Source organism: Equus asinus, chromosome 12 (assembly GCF_041296235.1).
Source record: "Equus asinus isolate D_3611 breed Donkey chromosome 12, EquAss-T2T_v2, whole genome shotgun sequence".
NCBI classification, from domain to species: domain Eukaryota; kingdom Metazoa; phylum Chordata; class Mammalia; order Perissodactyla; family Equidae; genus Equus; species Equus asinus.
Genome location: NC_091801.1, coordinates 25,562,303 through 25,583,850, shown reverse-complemented (window position 1 = coordinate 25,583,850; position 21,548 = coordinate 25,562,303). Strand labels below are relative to the sequence as shown.

At 36.1% G+C, this 21,548-nt stretch overlaps 1 protein-coding gene across 2 annotated transcripts in view; it reads right to left on the bottom strand.

The window, feature by feature from the left end:
* Positions 1-277: 277 nt before the first annotated feature.
* CYP7A1 (cytochrome P450 family 7 subfamily A member 1) overlaps positions 278-21,548 on the bottom strand; it is a 53,964-nt gene continuing 32,693 nt past the window's right edge. For both annotated transcript variants that reach the window (XM_070481222.1, XM_044780187.2), the window contains 6 exons: positions 9,086-9,208; positions 7,273-7,513; positions 5,804-6,381; positions 4,157-4,287; positions 2,326-2,501; positions 278-1,737 (listed from right to left, as the gene is read on the bottom strand). In XM_070481222.1, the coding sequence (XP_070337323.1) occupies positions 1,438-1,737; positions 2,326-2,501; positions 4,157-4,287; positions 5,804-6,381; positions 7,273-7,513; positions 9,086-9,165 (1,506 nt within the window). In that variant the 5' untranslated portion in view covers positions 9,166-9,208 and the 3' untranslated portion in view covers positions 278-1,437. The remainder of the gene's footprint in view (positions 1,738-2,325; positions 2,502-4,156; positions 4,288-5,803; positions 6,382-7,272; positions 7,514-9,085; positions 9,209-21,548) is intronic.

The following is a 21,548-nucleotide window of genomic DNA, read 5'->3' as shown; positions in this document are numbered from 1 at the left end:
ATTAGAAATTTAGTTTAAAACATTTTGCTATGAAACAGAATTTTTAAAATCTTGAACCGCATCTAAACGAGTTTAATTTTCTTAATAGGAAAAATAACCTACATAAGAGTTAATTCTGTGATAATATTAAATAGTAAAATTAAAAATCTTTAATAAATTTTATGAAGTATGGAGGAGATTTTTGAGTGAATGATTATTTTGCTTTTTCTAAGAGATGAGTAATGAACAAAATTGTTGCCGCTTATCAGTAGGTGAATGTTTTAAACATTCTCAAAACTTAAAACACAAATTCACACTTTTATTTCTGAAAGGTAAGTTATTTCAAACGTATTAGATGTTACAATATTTTCTTAATATTAGTAGTACAAGAAAAAAGTGAAATGTAATTTACGTATAAATCCATACAGAAATGTCAGTAAAAATATTATAGCTGATAACTCCAATACTTAAAATATTTTGCCAAAGCACTATTGTACATAGTAGTTAAACGATATCATACAGCCTTAAATTATCTTTCCTTCAGCTACAAGTCATTTGAAGGTAAAAAGTATTTAAATAAAACATAATGCCAAGCTGCTTTTAGCAAACTCTTTGCATGTTTTCTATGCAAAGCTTTTCAATGGTCATCTTCAAGCAGCGTTACTTTTAAAACATATCACGTGAGAGCTACATTCTTTTCACTGATGCATGTCTAGTAATATCAGAAAAACCGCCTTCTCTGAAAAATTCTTCTCAATAATATGGAATCTAACGAAAGGATCGATAAGATAATTGAAACCTGACATAGACACTAGTTTCCAGCAAAAGTAAAACATAAAGGGAAAATACTAAAACCAAACTTTAATGTTTTCAGGACATCAATATCACCATTTTAAAAGTTCTGAATACTGGGTATAGGGAAAGCTGAAAAATACTTTTTTCTAGTTAAAATGCATGATATAATCCTATGAAATATCCTTTATAACATACATCTATACCCAAAGAACCCCATATCTAATCAAAAAATCTTGCAGTTTCACTAAAACGTGAATTTGTACCTTTTTCATAATCGTTGGGTGGTTTTTATAAAAAAAAAAAAAAAAGCTGTTTCCTTAGGAAAAAAACCTTCTGCCAATTAGAATATCTTCATACTGGGAAAAAAAGACTTTTTCCTCTGAAAATAATGCAGTTCAGTCTCTGGCTATCTGAACCTTCACTGACTTATTCAAATGAAAACAAATTACTGTGCTTCTAGAAACTAGTTTTTTTCCCAGCACAGTCTGAGATAGCATCTGGAAACTGTCACCAAACTGTTAAGATTCACAAGCAAGCGTCCATGAACAGAATTGGACCTGCTGAATCGGCTCCACTACCACTAAATGCATCCGTCGAAAGGCGTGGATAAGTGCTCTGCAGCCCTGTAACATCATCTAGCATCCTCTTTTTCCAACCATATATTCACAAATGTTTGAATTTGTATTTAAACTCGATATCATTTAACGGCGGTAGAATGCCTAAGCCTGCACGGGACTGGTCCAAAGGGGGACATTTAACATGGCTCTCCACAAGCTCTAGTTCAAAATAGGAAAGCATCAGAATCAAAAATTGCTTGATTTCCTGGACAGCAAATAATCTTCCAGGACATATTGTAGCTCCTGACCCGAAGGGCATGTAGTAATACTTCAGCTTGAGTCCATTACTATAGAACGCGGTCTTTGTCTTCCCATTTTCATCGAGATATCGATCGTATTTAAAAGCCTGCAATAAAAACACAGAGAAAATAAACCTGTAAGCTAGTTTTAAAGGAATTTATCTCTTTCTTGACCTGGAAGCTCCAAAGGGTAATTTTCTTTTTTAATCCAATCTACTAGTACTTTACAAATACCATACCTGAATCAGAAAGTGATAAGGGGCAGGAGGTTAATAAGAACTGATGGGCAGAGAAAGCTTTCTGATACCTCCCGTCCCGCCCAGGTGACTAGTTTCTCGCTTAGCCGAACTAGAAAGAAGGGTTCATATCAGAAACTAGAAGAGCCTGTATATTAGCCTCTAATTTCCTGGACTTGGGAGCAGGCATGTTTTAAGGAAAAAGAAAGGCAGCAGCTTTATTATCACAATTGCAGATATAATCTAGCAGAGATTATGCGATGACAAATATCAGGAATCAAAATTAAAAATTCAGGTCATCATCCAGATTTTCCCAAATGTAATGAATATTTCACATAATAAAGGAGACAATCCCCATAGCTTCAATGATCAAATCCATTCTGCAATGGTAAATTTCCTCTTTATTTCAATCTGAGTGGACATCGCCTGGATACTGAACTTTCATGAATGGTCACTTACCAAAGGGTCTGGGTAGATTTCTGGATCTAAGTGCATTAATTGTGGATAAAGAGCTATGATGTCATCTTTGCGAATATGATAGGAACCGTCCTGCAGGTGCAAAGTGAAATCCTCTTTCGCAGTCCGGATGTTCAGGGAGGCACTGGAAAGCCTCAGAGACTCCTTGATGATACTATCTAAATATTTTTAAAAGGATGAAAAGAGAAGAGGGAGGAAGAGAGGGAAGGAAGAAAGAAGAACACATCAAGTATTTAAAGGCCACATAATATACAGTCTGAAATACTTTTGGCAGCCTAGAATACAAAGCTGAACAGACTATGCAAAGCTGGCCAGATAAAAATTTCCCAAACTTTCTTCTCTTAGCACTATGCTGTGATCAATGATTCAGTTGTGTCTGAATGTATTTTTCAATCTGATAATCTAAGATAATAATCTTTTGATAAAGATATAATCTTGGTCATCAACAGGGACTAGACTTTCATAATATTACGGAAAAATAATCTTATTTCTACACAACACTAGACATCTAATATAATTGGGAAAAATCAGTAAATCATTTTTATGTGAATTATTCAAAACTGATCACTTTTGAGATTTAATATACTGATAACACTTTCATATGGAAATATTTTTCTAGATGTTTGATGCAGCTCAATTCAGTGTTTACAAGAACCCATTTGTATCAGTACACTATCTAGTGTTGTATGAGAATGCCCTGATGCCTGGTAAAGATGTAAAGGACAAAAAGAACCACCCTCTGAATGGCTAAAATGTATAGGTCTAATGAGAAGGTCCAGCCTCTATCCTTTTAATTGTCATGTCTTAGGTGCTCATCACATGATCGTGTGTAAAATCATAGCATGCTAGCACTTTATTTTACAAATGAGAAAAGTGAGGCCCCCAAGAGTGAGGTGACCAGTCGGAGGGCTCCCGCGGCAGAGTAGAGCCCAACATGGAACCTGTGCTGTTTGCCTCCTAGTCCCTTCCACTAAGACACAGCGTCCCTGAAAGCACACATTGGCTTCTTTCCTCTGGAGAAAAACAACAAAACCAAAAAGAAAACTCTTTCTTATTAGAAAAATATAGCCCTTTGTATTTCTATAAACACAGAGAAGCAAAAATAAGAAAAATAAAATAACCTTCAATCCCATCACCCAACCCATGCAGCTGATTGTGGTTTGTTGTTGTTGTTGTTAAAGATGGGCACCTGAGCTAACAACTATTGCCAATCTTCCTTTTTTTCCCTTCTTCCTCTCCCCAACACCCCCCAGTACATAGTTGTATATTCTAGCTGTAGGTCCTTCTGGTTGTGCTACATGGGACGCCGCCTCAACGTGGCCTGATGAGTGGTGCCATGTCCCCGCCCAGGATCTGAACCAGCGAAACCCTGGGCCACCGAAGTGGAGCACGCGAACTTAACCACTCAGCCACGGGGCTAGCCCCTAATTGTGGTTTCTTGATGGTACTTTTTTCCCCTTTATTTCATGCAAATGAATTATATGCTCCCATTAACCATAAAATCAGTGGTAAGAGTAATAACAAAGGAGACAAAGTAGGCAGTGCGGAGACGTAGTTGAAAGTACACGGTTGAGTCCCACCCTAACACCGTAATCGGTTCCACCATTCGATCCCAGGCAGTGACTTAACCTCCAGGTGTCAGTTTCCTCACTTGCTATAGAGAAATAGTCATAGACTCTAGTCATAGGATTGCTGTGAGGATCAAAGGAGACAACACATACGAAATACTTAGCAAAATGCCTAGAACAAGTGCATATCTATTGACGATTACTGTTAGTAGGACAGGAAATGAAATGTAACATAGTAAGCATACCTAGCACTGGCATGTCATTCAGTTGCATTTGATTCAAACAAATAGGACCACCTTCAAAGCTGACTTTTTGACCAGCATTCTCTAGTGTTTTATTCACTTCTTCAGTAGCTGCTTTCATTGCTTCAGGGCTTCTATTGAAAGTTAAGGGAAAGGAAAAGATATACAGAAAATAACTTTTTTCTATACCAAAAGATCTGCAAACAAATAGTCATGTTCCCCTTCTTTTAACTAGGTGGGCAAAATACCAGAGAGGGTGGGAAAGTGACACTCCCACTTATTTTTTACTTTATTTCATAATTGTGTTTAAGTCTTTGGATATTAGCAAGAATTGTTGCCTTAAAAAGGCATTGCTACATAGAAGTAAAACTTTGGCCAGACTTTTATAAATAAATGATTCTAATAAGGATGAAAGGATCAAATTAGTCATATATACAGCAATTGAGAAGGAAAATTGCATCTTAGATAATTATAAAGTACTGGGTAAATTGCAAGTAGAAATTTAAATTTACTTTTAAAATCTATACCATTATTTCAGGTAGAATAACAGCTTTTCCATTTAAATCATAATTTATTGTTCTAGCACGTTGACGTGTGAAGGGAATGCTCCTTCATTTCAGTGCATTGCAGTTTACTGGATCCTTAGAGCTGTGGCCTAGGATCTATATGCCATAATTGCAATAAAATGAGACTCAGAAAAGTTTGACTGATGAGATTTGCGTGACTATCATAAAATAGCCATTATTACCTATATGATGGTAAACTGATGCTGTAACCTTATGGTGAATAAGTGAATTTATTCTGGACAAAGCTTTCTCAAGTAAAAACTTTGGAAGACATTTAACATTTGAGATAGGTTAGTAATGGGTTTTTATATCTGAGATTGTTTTAATATATTGTTTATATTAAAGACATAAAATTATCAGCCATCAATGGAAATTTGGCATTCCCGATCCTATGGAATGTTGATTCCGAGTCTATGTGATACTAAACACCCAACTTAATGGGAATAATTTTATAAACCATTTGAATGTCAAATTCCCAAAAGACTAACACTTTAGAAAGAAATCAAGTCATGTCAAATATATGTAACATACAGTTTTTTGTTATGTACAGTTTTAAAAGGCAAAATCTAGCTAAATCTCATCAATCATAGTATATTATGATTGCTCCATAGCTATCGTCGTGGTTGGTCAAATAAACAGTAGGACAGAAATTACTAATGGAGTGATAAGACAAACTTAATAAACAAATGAATAATGCATAGGCACTGCCACTTCTCTGTCCACAAGTCAGTAATCACTTAAATATATTTTTATGGTGATGAAGACTGGATTCACGGACTTAAGTAGGCACCCAGGAACATCCTGGCGTTAAGATCGAAGACCTGCCATCAACCCTGCGCCAGCACCTTCCCTTCTCTGGGACCGGCTCTGCTTCCAGAAGATGCGTTTACCAGACACAGCTGCTTAGGCTTTTGTGGGAATTGGATAAGCTGACAGGTGTTAAACACTTAAAAGGGTAAATGTCACATTCTTGACTGACAGCATGAGAAAGTACCACAGACCACGGGTCTTTTTCTTTAGTTAAAACAGTTGAATTTCTGCTTTCTACTAAAACAAAGAAATAAATGGTTAAGTTGCTAGTTACCTAATCATCTGAAATAAGCTCCAGAAAGTTGCTGGAATGGTGTTTGCTTGCGACGCCCAGAGGACAGCGAGGTGCGTCTTGGCCTTCTCCATGTCGTCTAAGGTGGAGAGCGTGTCATTCATAAAGCTGACCAGTTCCGAGATGTGGTCTCTCTTTCCGAGGGTCTGGTGTCTCAAGCCCTCTGCCAGTTTTTCCCGGGCATGGTGGGCGGTCTTGAACACATGAATGGGGAGGCCCGCAACCAGGGCTGGAAAGATTTTGTCAAATTGCTTGAAGTTGTCAAGGTTATTTAGAATAAGTGCCTTCTGTGTATCTTGCCCTGTAAGATCTCTGCCGAAGAGAGTTAGATACCCAGCTTCAAACATCACTCGGTAGCAGAAGGAATACATTCCCTCCGTCACCCAGGCAGGTATCTGCGATTTAGGAACGACTGGAGCTCTTATGACAAGTTGGAGGTTTTCCATCATGGCTTCTGTGAGGGAGTTCAAGGCATCACCCTGCAGGGTTTTGATGAAAGTTTTGCTTATGTTTTCAGTGGTGTTTCCATCACTCGGGTCAATGCTGCTGTGCCCAAATGCCTGAGCGTAAATAAAATGTGTAAGAAAAGAAATTAAACCTGACCCAGTGTTAGGAAATGGAGGAAAACAGATTAGATACTTTCATAATTCTCTACTAGTTAAAATGAAAAAGGGAAAACGGTCTTCCCACATACGATTTCATAGCACTTTACAAACAAATGACCAAATCATACCCCTCCTTTGAGGCCAACTTTAAATCCCGGGTCTTCAGTGAAACATCCATCAACCGCTCCAGTTGTCTATTGCTTATTTTTCTTATGCTGCTGCATTTATTTGCACGTTGATTGGATGCCAATCAATAATGTTTTTTAATCATTAGTTCTCTTTTATATTCTTTGTAGATGTATTTTAACCAGACTTTAATCTACTTAGAGACAGAGACCATGTCTAATATTTTTTTGCAGAAACTCAGTAAATATTGGCAGTTCTCTCTATAAAAGAGCCTCTTAGACTACATTTAAATGTTGCCAAAATATCTGGTCAGTTCCTTAACAAAATTAAACAATAGTGTAGCATGAGTGTGGGACATTTATTGAACATTGTTCAATATAAAGTTTTCACCACATGCACTCTGGGTGCTGTGTAGACATCATTGACATGAGTGAGTTTGTACCTATCTTACTCATACAGTGCCATCTGGCTCAGTAAAATATTTAAGTTTGATTTCACTCTCATAAGAAATGACAAATCTATACCTATTTTGACTTTTTAAATGATTAGCACCAAAAAGTTATGTTTGATTTGATTTATTATGTTTCTAAGAATCTCCATGTAAGTGTAACTCTCTTCAACATCTCTAAGTCTAAATACATCAAAATGACTAAGTAGATTGACATACTAAAAAGTAGAAAACAAACAAACAGAATGCTGTATAAATGCAAAACTGGTTACCTTTGCAGAAGTAGTGAAGTGAAATTTTTTCCAATCAAGGTATTTTCCATGGCACAAAACTTTATGGTATGACAAGGGATTTGTGATGAAGTGTACATAGTTTCCCATTAGTTTGCAGGTAAAAACATGGCCATGTTTCCTTTGATTTGCTCTGAGGAACTCAAGAGGATTGGCACCAAATTGCAGAGCACATCCCAGGTATGGAATCAACCCATTCTCCAGAGGCGGTTCACCCATTTGTCTATAAGATACAAATATGTGATAGATGTGGAAAATTATATGTTGTTTTCTATTTATACTTGGTTTCAAAATTTTTATTACTGACTTCAATCTTCAAAACTCTACAGTTTATAGATATTTTTTTGTTGATGGGGCCCTGCTCTTTTACTAAAATAATGGGTTATATTAACCTAGTAACATGACATGTTGGTGAAAATGATTACTAAATCCATCCATCTATCCATGAATACATTCCACAAACACTTATTGAATGTCTACTATATGCCGGTCACTTTTCCTGATGGTGAGGATAAAAGGATCAACAAGGCCAATGAGATTCTTGCTCTCAGTGCAGAAATGAAAGTAAATTCTAGCGTTTATATTTTTTCTAAGCGTCATTTGCCTAAATATCTCAAAATGTTTTATTTGTTTTCTTTACAGACACATACTAATGAATTACAGAGAGGACTGCAAATTAAAGTTTGCAAAATCTTCATAGTTTAAAGATATTATTTTGTAATGAGAGTTGAAGAGAAGAGTCTCAGTTGAGAAGTTAGCTTGTTATAAAATGAAATGAAGTGAGATAAGTATTGACAGGATCATCAATTGTAATACAATGCTATTTTAAATGCTTTCATTAGACAATATAAACATTTATTTTCCAACATAAAACTCTTCCTCTTGATAGAATAACATAGCATAAAATAATTATTTTTATTTTCTTAGTTCAAAGATAAGTAGTTTGATTAAAAGTAGAAACTATTAGGCCTGAATTAAAAATACATTTAAGGAAAAAAAGACTTGTAAAATATACACAGCACAGAGCAATCTACACAGTTGAAGATGTGCTGTGGGTAATTCTATCTTTTGGAGATTGATATCAGAGAATATTTACATACCCACCCCCCCTCAAATTCTCTCTGAGATCAGAAGTTAAATAAACGATGGCTATGTACCTGACTCTATTTGTATTTCTTGTATTCTTGAACGAATTATAAATAAATGACACACAAATAAGAGGGCTGTTGCACACACTTAGCAGTTTTTCAATTCACTATGGTTGATTATCATTAATAAGAAAAAAGTAATAGAGTGATCAATGCATGCTCTGTGCTCTTGTCCAAACTTAGGCTGAGTTTATACAATGCCCCAGAACTAGCTGGAAGAGAACATTTATTTAGTCATTGCATCTATTTAATCCACATGATAGAAAGAGACCCTTCCCACTGAAGATCATTCTTACCACTTCTATCCCTACTAATCCAGACTTCCTCTTTATATACACATATAAACATACACAGATATCTCATAAAATTTCTGTCAATTATGTTTAACAAGGTTGTACATTTTTGCATTAACACTAGTATACCAATACTAAAAAGGAAACACTATCATTATATCTTCTGTTAGATATAATAAAAAAGATACCACTTTTAAAATTTAAACTGCTTTTTAAATTTTTAATTTAAAAAAATTAAAGAAGAAATGCTAGTGTATGTAAGTATAGAAAACCAAATTTATTGTATAACAATGAAAGTAAAAGAACATTAAATGAATGAACTAAAACGCAATCTAAAGACAAAACTTTCCTTACCTTCTCCTCCTTCCAAGAATAAGCCATAAGCAGCAGCCCACTGCTATAACAATCCCCCAGATCAGAGACACGGTCAGCATTTTGCAAATGAAATGCAGAACTTCTAAGGAGGAGAATCTGCAACTAGAACGGGAAGGATGTCACGGAACAGAGATTCCAGCTAGACTTCTTATATATGGTGACAGCCTACACTTGAGTGATCAAAGCAAACAATTAACCATTTATTCATCCTATTAAAAAAAATTAACTGGCCTTGAACTAAGTCCACAGGTATTAGAAGAGTTTCCAAAACAATCAGTGACCTGCAATACTTGATAAGTTGAAGGTCTCTCACACATATGTTGACTTAACATTCAGACTTGGGAGTGACAGCTAGTATTACAAGTTTAGTGTGTTTATACAAAGAACAAATAAACCTTTTCAGGATGAACGTATCAAATAAAGATGTAAAATATAATAATTTAAAGAAAAATAAGCATAAATTATCATCAAGCTAATGGTTTGATCTTGTTACCTTTTGAAGAAGAAATCAATTTAAATGATTTATGAGAGATACAGTGGTCAAGTTCAGAGGAAAGAGAAGTGGGTGAAAAGCTTCTGCTGCTTCATGTTTCAGTGCTTTTACTAAATCATAGATATTTTACTATATATAGTAACATTACTTACCTAACATCCGAAAGGAAGAAATATCCCACACATAAATGCATATTCAAATTAAACAGTTTATTTTAACATCAAAAGTTTATCAATCATTTTTCTAACTGAAAATGTTTATTAATTTTTCTAATTGTTAAAGTAATACAATTTCATTTCAAATAATTTAAGACTAACTGAAACATATCTTGGTAGAAAGTGAAATTAAATTCATAATTTACCTCCCATACTACTCCCCACTCAGAGCTAACAACTGCTGTTTGGTATATATCCTTCCAAACTTTATTTCTATGCACACATATATATTAATTGAGCACCTGTTCTGTGCCAAGAACTCTTCAAAGGTCTTCTGGTTACAGGCGTTAACGAGCTGGACAGATTCCCTATCTAATGGAGACTCTATTTCAGTAGAGAGACAGATAAGAAAATATGTGTTATGAATAAAATAAAACAGGTGTAGAGAGCTCTGGGGGAATGAGAGCAACTTTAGAAGTGATGATCAGGGAAGGGCTCTCTGAAGAGGTGACATTTGAGATCTGAACGACAAGAAGGGATTAGCCAAGTGAAAGTCAGAAAGAGAATTCCAGGAAGAGAGAGCACCAAATGTAAAGGTCCTGAGTCAAGGATGAACTTGGTTTATCTAAGAACCAGAGAGAAGGTAAGAGAAATCGGAGCAGAGTGAGTGAGGAGAAACTTAGTTAAGACAGGAAGACAAAAAGGTAAGTTCATATATAGAGATGCTTTAGAGCAGGGAGAGAGAGATTTTGGAAGGCAACAGGTCAAAATACTATCTTCAGCTACGGAGATTGCCATGTGTTGTTAAACTGACAATTCAGCTTAAGAGTCTGGAGCTGGGGGGAAAAGCCAAGGTTGGGAATAGAAACCTCAAGTCAAAAGCCAAAAGACTTTATAAGATCACCTAGGAAATCATTTTTGTTGATAGTGCCTTGGAGTGGATTCTGACTTTTTGCAACCCTGTCTACAGCAGGGTGAAACCCTGCTCGGTTTTTTGTGCCATCCTCTCACCCTCTGGTATTATGTCAGACAATGGTACACAGCTATTCATAGGGTTTTCATGGCCACTTTTTTTGGAAGTGGGTGGCCAGGTCCTTCTTGCTAGTCTGTCTTAGTCTGGAAGCTCCACTGAAACGTATCCACCAGTGACCCTGATGGTATTCAAAGTACTGCTGGCATAGCTTTCAACCTCACCACAAAATGAAGCCACCACAGTATGACAACCAACAGATGAGTGGTGTGTTTCCTGGAAATGATCCTGGGCTGTGTCAGTGAGAGCACCAAATCAACCACTAGACCACCAGGGCTGGCCAGGGAGACAATAAAGCCTGAGAAAAGAAAAGAATCCAACACAAGGCCACAGAGCATTCCATTTATTGAGGTCAGTCAGACAGCGGGAGGGCCAGGAGATGGATAAGGAAGAACTAGGAAGAAAACCAAGAGAATATGGTGTCACAGGAAGCAAGAGGAGAATGCATTTGAAGAAAGATGACTGATTAACTATATCATACACTACTTTGAGGTCAAGTAAGATTTTGTCAACAAAGAAATGACCACTGGAATTGACAACATGGAGATAGTTGGTGAGTCACAAATAAACACACACACAAAGATGGGGTTGTCGACACAGAATAACCAATAACCATTCTATAGATAAGAGAAATGAGGTGAGTTTTGTTATGAGCCAGAGTGAGGATTATAACCTGGGAAAGGCCTTAGAAAGTGTTCTGGAGAAGCATGGTTTTCAGTACAGTCTTATATCTTTTTAGGACAAAGAACATACATTAAATATGCCCAGGATACATTTTCATCAAAGTTTCAGAGAGGCATTCAGTTGCAAATTAGCAGGTCAACATGATCCTGATTTTGGGGTATTACAAACTAATCTGGGTATTACAAACAGGGCATTATCTATAGAGCATAGGCGGGGAGTATGCATTCCTGTCTTAAGAGAGCGCATTCTTTGCTTTAGTGGATAAGCAGAGGTAAAACGTATGTTGATAGGCCATAAGTCAGGCTTTTTAGCTCAAGCTGAGTCAGTTTTGAACCCGAATAGCTACCTCAGATACCTCAATATGTGAAAATCTCTTGTCAGGATTATATTAAAGACTTTTTTACAGATACATATAGTATTTCAAAACTGAATGTCATATTGTGGACATTTCTCATGACAATACATATATATGTATTTTATATACGTATAGGTATATATCTCTTTATTTTTATTGTGTGTATAGTCTTCTATTGACTAAATGTACTATAATTTAGTTAACTGATTGGTTTATTTCCAGTTTTTGGCTACGGAACCCATAGGTGTATTTCATGATTTTTTGCCTTCTTAAATAGGGACCACAAATCTTTTTATTTCTTTTGCATGACTTATGATCATAATTATTAATATCAATCATTGTATGGCAGGACATAGATTTCTCAATTTGTTTAGGTTTTTTTAGGGCTTGGTGCACATTAAACATATTTAGACTGACGTGCTTGTTTCTTCGAATTACTATTTCTGTCTTCTATATGACTCATTAAAAGCCAAACCTTTACATAGCCTGTCATAGCAGGATACCACAGTTAGGGAAAACACCAATCTAATATCCAAACAATTTAACCCTTTAGAGTCACCTCTCAAACAAACAAACAAATAAAAAAAAACCCAAACACATAAAGGAAAGCATACATGGGACCCCTAACTATCTCTGCAACTTCCTGTGAATCTATAATGATGTCAAAATTAAAATATTTTCAGAATGACAAAGGGGAAATACATTCACAATCCCAGGAAAACTTCCTTTAGTCTTGTCTTCTCCACCCCCTCTCAGAGCACCAACTACTCCTTTCAAACACAGCCTGGCGAGCATTTCTCTGGACGTCCCTTCCCCTGATCTGTTCTCTTTTCTCCTCACTTACTAACCCTCTTCTATACAACGAAAGCCCAGGAAACACACACATCGGTGTTCTTTAGTGGGCCGAGAGGAACAGCAGAGGCTTGATTCTTCATATTCATTTTTTTTCTTGTTACGCATGGTTTATGAGCTCCTTCTGAGGATGCCGATTCTTGCTGCTGTCCCATGTCCACAAATGGCAGCTCTCACCCCCCTAACAGGCTGCTTCTAATCTGGTGGGTGGGAATTCAGATGCTTGTTACAGTTGCCAAAACTATTAATAGGCTGCAAGGAAGTATCTAGAAGATTTCCTGATGAGGTAAGTGCATACATTTTCGTGCATGGATTTTATGACATCTCAATGTGTTTAGCATGGTGCTCAGAATGTCAGGCACTAAAGAAATGCTAGCTGAGTTGGAAAGTCCTTTGCTTGCTTTTGAACGCTCTGCTATTTTTCCAATTGTAAAGTTTTACCCCCACACCCACTGAGCACACACTCCGTGTGTCAGACACTGCAACAACACTGGGGACCCAGCGGTGAACAAGTAGGCCGTGAGCCCTGCCCCTGTGGGGTTTCCACTGCAGCAGGGTAAGAGAAAGTGCCCTGATGCAGACAGGAGTAGCTTTAGTTGCCAGAAGGCCTCGCATGATAAACTGAGCCTATCTAAACCCTCCAACCCCTCCGGAGCCTGTCAATTTCCTCTCTCCTAGTAGAGAGTAGTGCAGAGTACACGCTTACTGATGTGTAGAGGAAGAACTTCTGGGCCTCAGAGGACATAGGGCCCAAGTCCAAGTCCAATACCCCATCCCCAGAGGTGTATACAAAACAAGGAAACTCAAACTAGAGGAACAGGAAGCAAAAAGAACAAGTAAAACTATCAGCTTATGTAAACTGATAGGTGGTTTCTACTAAGACATGCAGTAAACGTAGTTTCCGTAGAACTCATACATCAGTATGATTGCTTTAAATAAAATAAACTGTGAATATGGTCAAACAATTGAATCTAACCGGTTTTTTCCTGAATTTACAAGTCAAACCCATTCTCTATGGTGAATCATAGTTGCCTCAATTAATGCAATGCTTGCATTTTCCAGGAGCATCAAAGACTCCCATGAATCAAGATGGTACATCAGGTTCCTAATTCAGGGCAAGTCAGTGGGAGACCAAAGAGGAATGGGCTGGTGAGGGCTTATTATGATTAATTCGGGGTTCTCATAATAAGCTCTTAGGAAATATGTCTATTCACATTTGAGCCATGTCTTCAATTATTTTTAGGGAAAAAAAACTCAGTTATGTTACAGCAGATGCAGAATATCTGACTCTCAAATATAGTTTTGAATCTTAAACACATGGTGTGGAGGTTGTAAATGCTCGGTATATCTAAATGTGTCCATTGAACAATTTCATAGGAGTAGAGAATAAGAAGGCATTTATAAGTTTTATTTCAGAGAACTATAATTTTTCATTAGTTTTGATGTTTTCATTTTTTAAAAGCTTTTGACATTTATTTTCCTACTTGAATGAAATAACCAACTCAGGCAGGTATTTTAGCTGTTTTAAAGATGAGGAAATAGAGGCGTGAAGGTTTAGTGGCTAATATCACATAGCTTGAAACAGTTCAAATGGTCAATGGATTGGAAGCTGGAATTAAATCTAAGTTTGCATCTTGGCTCTGCCACCACATATATACCTTTAAACAAGATGCTGTCCTCTCCATGTCTTTGTTTTCTTATCTGTAAAATGGGAATGATTATAGTGCATGACTCATAACATAGATGTTGAGATGAAATGAGACAATGTGTGTAAATGTTTAGCCTAGGGTTTGGCACATTCTATGCTCAAAAATGTTTGTTGTAATTATTAAGTGGTAAATCCAGGGTACAACCCCAGATTTTTCTGAATTGAAGCTCAGCATTCCTCCTTTACAGCTCAGAACTTCACAAGTTCAGTGAAAACAAAGGGCACCTGATTACAGATGTGGGAAAGAGCACTGTGAGATGGACACTGGCCTCCATTTACAGATGACAATGCTGTGAAGCGCTGGCTCCAAGCCCCAGTGCAGTCCCTGTGATGCTATGCTGTATCACAGGGGGATCTCTTTTCACCCAAGTTAAAGGAAGTCCTGAGGATCTAGAATCAAAGAAGGCTAAGCGGCTGCTTTGTTTTTATGGTAAATCTCAACCTAATCTAAAGCATCTGGAGCTTAATCCAGGCAGCTCAACTGGACAGTGAAAAGAAGCAAGAGTAGTGTTTCGTTGAAATCATTGGGCCCAACCAACCCCACCAGGAGGTTAAGAGAGCTCAGGAAGAGAAGAAAGGAGCTAGCAGCCAGGGGAGAGAAAGACAGCTGAGCCTTTTTCCACCTCTCACGTATTATGAGTAGTGCTGCTATGAAAACTTATGTTCAAGTTTTTTGTGTGAATATATGTTTTAAATTTCCTTGGTATATAGCTAAGAGTGGATTTACTGGGTCATATGGTAAATCAATGATTAACTTTTTGAAGTACTGCCAAACTGGTTTCCAAACTGGCTGCACCATTTTACATTCCCACCAGCAATATACAAAGGTTTCAATTTCTCCATATACTTGTTAACACTTATTATTGTCTGTCTGTTTTGATTATAGCCATCCAAGTGGGTGTGAAGTAATATCTCATTATAGTTTTGATTTGCATTTCCCTTATAACTAATGACATTGAGCATCTTTTTCTGTGATTAATAGCCTTTTGTAAATCTTCTTTGTAAAATATCTATTCAAATCCTTTGCTCGTTTTTTAACTGGGTTATTTCCTTTTTTATAGCTCAGTTGTAAGAGTTCTCTCCATATTCTGGATACTATCCCCTTATCAGGTATGATTTTCAAATATTTCCTCCCATTTCCTAGGTTGTCTTTTCACTTTCTTGATAATGTCTTTAGATGACAAAAGTGTTTATTTTTGATGAAGTCCAATTTATCTATTTTTTATTGGTAACTTATACTTTTGGTGTTATAGCTAAGAAACATTGCCTAATCCAAGGTCATGAAGACATAACACTGATGTTTTCTCCTAAAGGTTTTATAGTTTTAGCTCTTATATTTAGGTCTTTGATCTATTTTGTGCTAATTTTTGTTTATGGTATGAGGTTAGAGGTCCAACTTTACTCTTTTGCATGTGAATATCCAGATGACTCAGCACCATTTGTGGAAAAGAACCTTCGTTCCCATTGAAAACTCTTGGCACACTTGTTGAAAACCAATTGACCCTATCTGTAAAAGGTTATTTCTGGACTCTAAATTCTATATTCTGTTGATCTATATGTCTATCCTTATTGCCAGCACTACAAAGTGTTGGTAACTGTAGGCTTGTAGTTAGTTTTGAAATCAGGAAGTGTGAGTACTCCCACTTTGTTATTTTTCAAGATTGTTTTGGATATTTTGGATCTCTTACATTTCCATATGATTTTTAGAAGCTTGTAAATTTCTGCAAAGAGAAAGGGAAAGCTGGGATTTCGACAGAGATTTCATTACTCTGAAGATCAATTTGGAGAGAACTGTCATTTTTAACAACATTATTCTGATCCATGAACATAGGATGTCTTTCCATTTATTTAAGTCTTTTTAATTTCTCTCAGTGATGTTTTGTAGTTTGCAGTATACAAGTCTTGCACTTTTTTTTGTTAAATTTATTCCTAGGTCATTTTATTTTTATTGATGCTATTGTACAGGGAACTGTTTTCTTAATTTTATTTACAGATTATTCATTGCTAATGTTTAGAAATAAACTGATTTTTTGGATGTTTATTTTTCATTCTATAACTTTGTTGAACTTATTTATTAGCTCTAAGAGGTTTTTTTAATGGATTCTTTAGGGTTTTCAATATACAAGTTCATATCATCTGAAAATAGAGGTAGTTTCCTTTCAAATATATATGTTTTTATTTCTTTTTCTTGCCCAACTGCCCTGGATATAACTTCCAGTACAATGTTGAAGAGAAGTGGCAAGAGCAGATATGCATGTCTTGTTCCTGATCTTAGAGGAAAAGCTTTTAGTCTTTCATCATTAAGTATGATGTTAGCTGTGGGTTTTTCATAGATACCCTTTATCATGTTGAGGTAGTGCCTTTCTGTTTCTAGTTTTTTCAGTGTTTTTATCATGAGAGAGTGTTGGACTTCTGTTAAATACTTTTTCTGCACTATTGAGATAATCATGTGGGGTGTTTTCCTCATTGTATTAATATGTTGTATTTCATTGATTGATTTCTGTATGTTGAACCATCCTTGCATTCCTGGGATAAATCACACTTGGTAATGGGGTATAATGCTTTTTATATGTTGCTATATTCAGTTTGCTTGTATTTTGCTGAGTGTTTTTGCATCTATATTCATAAAGAATATTGGTTTGTAGTTTATTTTACTTGTAATATTTTATCTGATTTTGGTATCAGATAAAACTGGGTCCAAAGAATAAGTTGGGAAGTGATCCTTCGTCTTCTAGTTTTTGGAGAATTTGCAAAGAATTTGTGTTATTCCTTCTTTAAATGTTTGGTAAAACTCACCAGTGAAGCTATCTGGTTCTGTGCTTTTCTTCGTAGGAATTTTTAAAAATTTCAACTTCAATATTTCCTGTTATAGATATATTCAGAATTTTTTGTTTCTTGTTGAGTCAGTTTTGATAGTTTGTTTCTTTTGGGAATGTGTCCCTTTCATCTAGGTTATGTAATTTGTTTGTACACAATTGTTCTTAGCATTCCCTTATTTATTTTTTCCTTTTTATTTCAGTAATGTTGGTAGTTATGTACCCTCTTTTACTCTTCATTTTAGTAATTTGAGTCTTTTCTCTCTGTCTCTCTCTGTTTTTGATAAGTATAGCTAATGGTGTGTCAATTTTACTGACCTTTTCGAAGAACTAACTTTTAATTTTGTTAATTGTATCTATTATTTTCCTATTCTCAATTTCATTTATTTCTACTGTGATTTTACTTTCCTTCCTGCTGCTTGCTTTGAGTTTATCTTGCTCTTATTCTTCTAGGTTCTTAATGTGGAGGATTAGGTTATTAATTTGAGATATTTATCTTTTTTTTTAATACATCCAGTTATAAGTTTTCCTCTAAGCACTACTTTTACTGCATTAATTTTTGGTATGTTGTGCTTTTTATTTCATTCATATCAAAGTATTTTCTACTTTCCTTCATGTTTTCTTCTTTGATCCATTGGTTATTGAGGAGTGTGTTATTTAATTTCCACATATTTGTGAATTTCCCAAATTTCTGTTATTGAATTCTAATTTGATTCCATCATGATTAAAGAACGTACATTGTATGATTCCAGTCTTTTAAATTTATTACCACTTGTTTTATGTTATAACATATACAGAGGATGTTCCATGTGTACTTGAGAAGATTTTGTATTCTGCTATCATCGTGTGGAGTGTTCTATATGTGTATATTAAGTCTAGTTTGCTTATAATATTGTTCAAGTCTTCTAGTTCCCTGTTGGTCTCCTATCTAGTTGTTCTATCTATTATTGAAAGTTAGGTATTAAAGCCTCTATTATTGTTGAATTGCCTATTTCTCCCTTAAATTCTGTAAATTTTGATTTATGTATTTGGGATTCTGTTCTTAGGTGTATACATATTTATGATTATTATAATTTCTTGATGGATTGACCCTTTTATCATTCTAGAATGTCTCTAGCAATAATTTTGCCTTACATTTACTTGATTTTTCTCCTATTAATGTGCATTTTTAGAAAATATTAACTATATTCCAACCATAGCACAAACCATAAGGTAATATGAAAATAAGTTAAATTTTCGTTGTTTTAGAGTTCATTTATTATGTTTTTCCTTAATGTGCAAATACATTTGTGCTAGAAATCTAGTTCAGTCATGTTTAAAGTCAATGCTCATATCGCCCTCTAGTGGACAACCATGTATACTGACATTTCCCCTGTAGTTAAATGGAAGGAAGCAACCATAATTCTCACTGATAGAACCATGAACCCGAATCCTAGAAAGCACTGTATAACCCAACTCATAGAAACAGGGCTCAGCTCCCACCCTACATTTTGGAGACAGGAAAACCTGGGCCTGGGGAAGTCTCCATATTGTTGTAAGCCAAGGCCCTGGTATCTACGATACAAGACAGCAAGACCATTGGGGGGCAGGACCCTGGAAAAGCTCCCAAACCAGAGATACCAGAATTAGCCCACATGACTTTTTGTGTTTTCATACCACATGACTGAACACGGGAAACCCAGCAGTGGGTCAGATTGCCACTCACAGCTGCTGCTTGACTCATACTGACCGAATGATTGTTTTGCCAGGCTGTGGTGCTGGATCTATATGTAATGTTTTCCCCCCTCTGATTGCCTTCAAAATTTTTCCTTTAACTTTGGTTCTCAGCATTTTGACAGTGATACTTTTAGAGGGTTTTTTCCCCATGAATCTGCAGCTTACATTCTTTCAGTGACTTTGGAAAATTCTGGGCCTTCATCTCTTCAAATATTCTTCTACCTCACTTTCCTCCTCTTCTGGGACTCCAATTATGTTAGTTTGTTATTATCCAACAGTTGTTTGGGTATTTTTTTCTCTTTGTGTTTCAGTTTGTATGATTCCTATTGATTTTTTTTCAAATCCACTGATTCCTTCTTCTGTAGTTTCCAGACTACTAGTAAGGTAATTGAAGAAATTCTTCATCTCTGATCTCATGTTTACATTTCTAGCATTTCCCCTTGACTGTTTTATAGTTTTGATCTTTCTAATGAAATTACCCATTTGTTAATGTCTATTGTCCATTTATTCCACTAGATCTTTTAACATTTTAATCACAGTTATTTTAAATTCCCTGTCTGTCCATTCTAACATCTTGGTCATCTCTGAGTCTGGACTTATTGAATGCTTTATTTCTTGAAGACGGATTGATTTTTCTTACTTTTTGTAGAATCTATCTATGATGAGATTTAAACTCTCAAATTTAAATCTATGTTAAATTTAAATTTTCATTTAAATTTAAAATCTATGTGAGCTAGCAGGAAATAAAAACTACCATGAGAAAAGAGAGAATCCGTACTGGGGACTCTGGTTCAACAGGAAGGCTTAGATGATTCTGATCACGAGCTGAGTCTGGTTGAATATATGACTGAGGTGGAAAAGGCTTTTGAAACCAGGCCCCTAGACAAAGCAGCCAGGCTTTGGAAAAAATAATGAAGTGTGTGAGTATAAAAAAACTTTACAAGCCACAAAATAAAATATCAAATCTAAGACACCCTGCAGCCTCCACAGAGATTCAACAAGTAGCGATATCGCAAAAGGGATACATCTGGCTGTATGGAACTAGGTTTTGTTTGTTTGTTTTTTAACTAACAGATTTCATTTTTTAGGACAGGTTTAGGTTTACCAAAATATTGAACAGAAAGTACAGACAATTTGCATATACCCCACAGTTCCCCTATTATTAACATCTTGCATTGACATGGTATATTTGTTACGATTGATGAACCAATATTGATACATTGTTGTTAACTAAAGTCCCTAGTTTACAAGCGACCCAGCCTTTGTGTTGTACAGTTCTATGGGTTTTGATGAACCATAATATCATATATCTACCATTGTAGAATCATATGGAATAGTTTCACTGTCCTGGAAATCCCCTATGCTTCTGCTCCACCTGTTCACTACTCCCTCCCTAACAAATGCCTGGCAACCACTGACCTTTTTTACTGCCTTTATAGTTTTGCCTTTTCCAGAATGTCACAGAGTTGGAATCATACAGTATGTAGCCTTTTAAGATTGGCTTCTTTCACTTACAATATGCATTTAAGGTTCCTGCACATCTTTACATGGCTCATTTCTTTTTATTGCTGTATGATATTCCATTATATGGATGTTGTGATGGTAAATTTTATCTGCCAACTTGACTGCGTCATGTGGTGCCAGATACTTGGTTGAACGTTATTCTGGGTGTGTCTGTGCAGGTGTTTCTGGATGAGATTAACATTTGAATCAACAGACTGAGTAAAGCAGATGGTCTTCCCCAACATGGGCAGGCCTCACCCAATCCACTTAATGCCAGAACAAAACAGAAGGCTGAGAAAGAGAGGATTGCTGTCTTTGCCTGAGGGTCTTCAAACTGGGACATCTTCTCTTGTCTTAGGACTCAGACTAGTACTTACATCATAAGTTCTCCTGGTTCTCAGGCCTTTGGAATGCAGATCTTGAGACTTTTCAGTCTCTATAATTGAATGAGTCAACTCTTAATAAAAAATCTCTTTACATATATAAAAATATCTCTATATACATATAAAGCAGATATTTATTTGGAAAATTAAATATATGTGTATATTCATATGTGTGTGTGTGTGTGTGTATATGTACACACACATATGTGCATGACAGGTGCCATATGAGTGGAGCCATATTAAAATAGAGCCAGAACAGCCATTACAGAGGAATTGCATTGCACGTCTTGTTTTCTTTATCTTCCAAACTGGACCAAACTGACAACATTCCAAGAAGTCAGTAAGGACAAGAATATCCTATTTGTAAGGACTGATGAAATTGGACATTACTGATGACTGAATCGCTAATCAATCAGTGAAGTATAAATCTAGCTTTTTGACTGATGATTGAATCTCAGGCCAATCAATGAAGTACAAACCCAGCCTTATCCCATCTAGCACCATTGAGCTCTTCTCTAATACCACTCACCTCATTCTCCCTTTTTCCCATAAAAACCCTAAGCCCCACTCCTATAATCACAACACATTCGGGGCTTCTACCTGAATCCATGTCTCTTGAATCGCAATTCTAATTGCCCAAATACATATCTGCTGTTTGAATTGTAGCGAATTTTTCCTCAGTTGACATTTGTTGGTATAGTTGGCAGGATCCAGAGCAAGTGATGCTGGGCCCCCAGCACCGCCACA